Genomic DNA, 1,903 nt, shown 5'->3' with positions numbered 1-1,903 from the left:
CCGCATGGCCCCTGCCCGCGCCGCCCTGGCCCCGCGTACCCGGGTCGTCCCGGGCCGCCTCCTCGTCTGCGCTGATGCCCCGCTCGATCTCAAACGTCTCGAACAGGTCGTTGGAAGGCTGCCGCGGGACTGCGGGAGACACGGCAGGTGACACGGCAGGTGAGACGGGCGGACACGCGCAACAGAGGGGACGGGACAGACAGGGCACACATGTCTGATGAGAACAGATTCAGAGACAGATGGCGACAGAGGCAGTGAGAGACAGTGAGAAAGAGACACAGGCAGTGAGAGATAGAGACAGACAGGCAGTGAGAGACAGAGACAGTGAGAAAGAGATAGTGATACAGACAGGCAGTGAGGGACAAAGAGATGGAGATAGTGAGAAAGACAGTGAGAGATAGTGAGAAATAGAGACAGTGAGAGACGACAGGCAGTGAGAGATAAAGAGACAGTGAGAGAGACAGTGAGAGACAGTGAGAAAGAGACACAGGCAATAAGACAGTGAGTGATACAGATAGAGACACAGGCAGTGAGACAGAGATAAAGATATATAGTGAGAGATAAAGAGACAGTGAGAAAAAGACACAGGCATTGAGAGACAGATAGTGAGAGACAGACAGGCAGTGAGATAGTGAGAGAGATAGAGACACAGAGACAGTAAGAGATAAAGGGAGAGAGAGATAGTGAGAAATAGAGACAGAGACACAAGCAGTGAGACAGTGAGAAAGAGACACAGGCAGTGATACAGGGAGAGATAGAGACAGTGAGAAAGTCAGGCAGTGAGAAATAGAGACAGAGACACAGGCAGCGAGACAGTGAGCAATAAGAGATAGAGATACTGAGAAATACAGAGACACAGGCAGTGAGAGAGACAATGAGAGATAGTGAGAAAGACACAGACAGTGAGAGATAGACAATGAGAGATAGTGAGAAATAGAGACAGGCAGTGAGACAGTGAGAGATAGAGACACAGGCAGTGAGAGACAATGAGAGAGAGACAGAGATAGTGAGACACAGGCAGTAGACACAGGGAGAGATAGAGACAGTGAGACAGATAGTGAGAGAGACATGGATAGAGACAGTGAAAAAGAGAGATAGTGAGAAATAGAGACAATGAGAGATAGTGAGAAATAGGCAGTGAGATAATAAGAGATATAGAGACAGAGACACAGGCAAAGAGACAGTGAGAAAGACACAGGCAGTGAGAGACAAAGAGATAGAAAGAGTGAGAAAGATAGAGAAACATAGGCAGTCAGTGAGAGATAAGAGATAGTGAGACAGACAGGCAGTAAGAGACAGTGAGTGACAGAGACAGAGATAGTGAGAAAGAGACACAGGCAGTGAGAGAGACAGCAACCGTGAGAATACAGATAGGAAGAAATAGAGATAGTGAGAGACACATGCAGTGAGATAGAGACAACGAGAAAGACAGAGATGGAGAGAAATAGATTCAGGCAGTGAGACAGTGAGAGAGACAGAGATAGTGAGAGACAGAGTAGTGAGAAATAGACAGTGAGCGATACAGTGAGAAATACAGAGATACAAGCAGTGAGACAAAGGTAAAGAGATAGACAGTGAGAAAGAGACACAGGCAGTGAGACAGTGAGTGATATAGATAGACGCAGTCAGTGAGAGACAGAGATAAAGAGATACAGTGAGACAGACACAGTGAGAGACAGGGAGAGATAGTGAGAGATAAAGAAACAGACAATGAGAGATAGAGACACAGGCAGAGAGACAATGAGAGCTAGACAGAGATAGTGAGAAATAGAGATAGAGACACAGGCAGTAAGAGGGAGAGAGAGAGACAGTGAGAAAGATATAGTGAGAAATAGAGACAGACACAGGCAGCGAGACAGTGAGAGATACAGAGACACAGGCAATGAGAGACAATGAGATACAG

The 1,903-nt window shown here is 47.0% G+C and overlaps 1 protein-coding gene across 1 annotated transcript in view; it reads right to left on the bottom strand.

The window, feature by feature from the left end:
• The window catches only part of NPNT (nephronectin), a 60,984-nt gene that overhangs the window by 5,850 nt on the left and 53,231 nt on the right, over positions 1 to 1,903 (bottom strand). Inside the window, exon 10 of the mRNA XM_012727730.1 lies at positions 40 to 129. Coding sequence (XP_012583184.1) covers positions 40 to 129 — 90 coding nt within the window. The remainder of the gene's footprint in view (positions 1 to 39; positions 130 to 1,903) is intronic.

This window comes from Condylura cristata, unplaced genomic scaffold, assembly GCF_000260355.1.
Source record: "Condylura cristata isolate star-nosed mole 26May11 unplaced genomic scaffold, ConCri1.0 scaffold00021, whole genome shotgun sequence".
NCBI lineage: Eukaryota > Metazoa > Chordata > Mammalia > Eulipotyphla > Talpidae > Condylura > Condylura cristata.
This window is presented reverse-complemented; position numbering and strand designations above follow the sequence as displayed.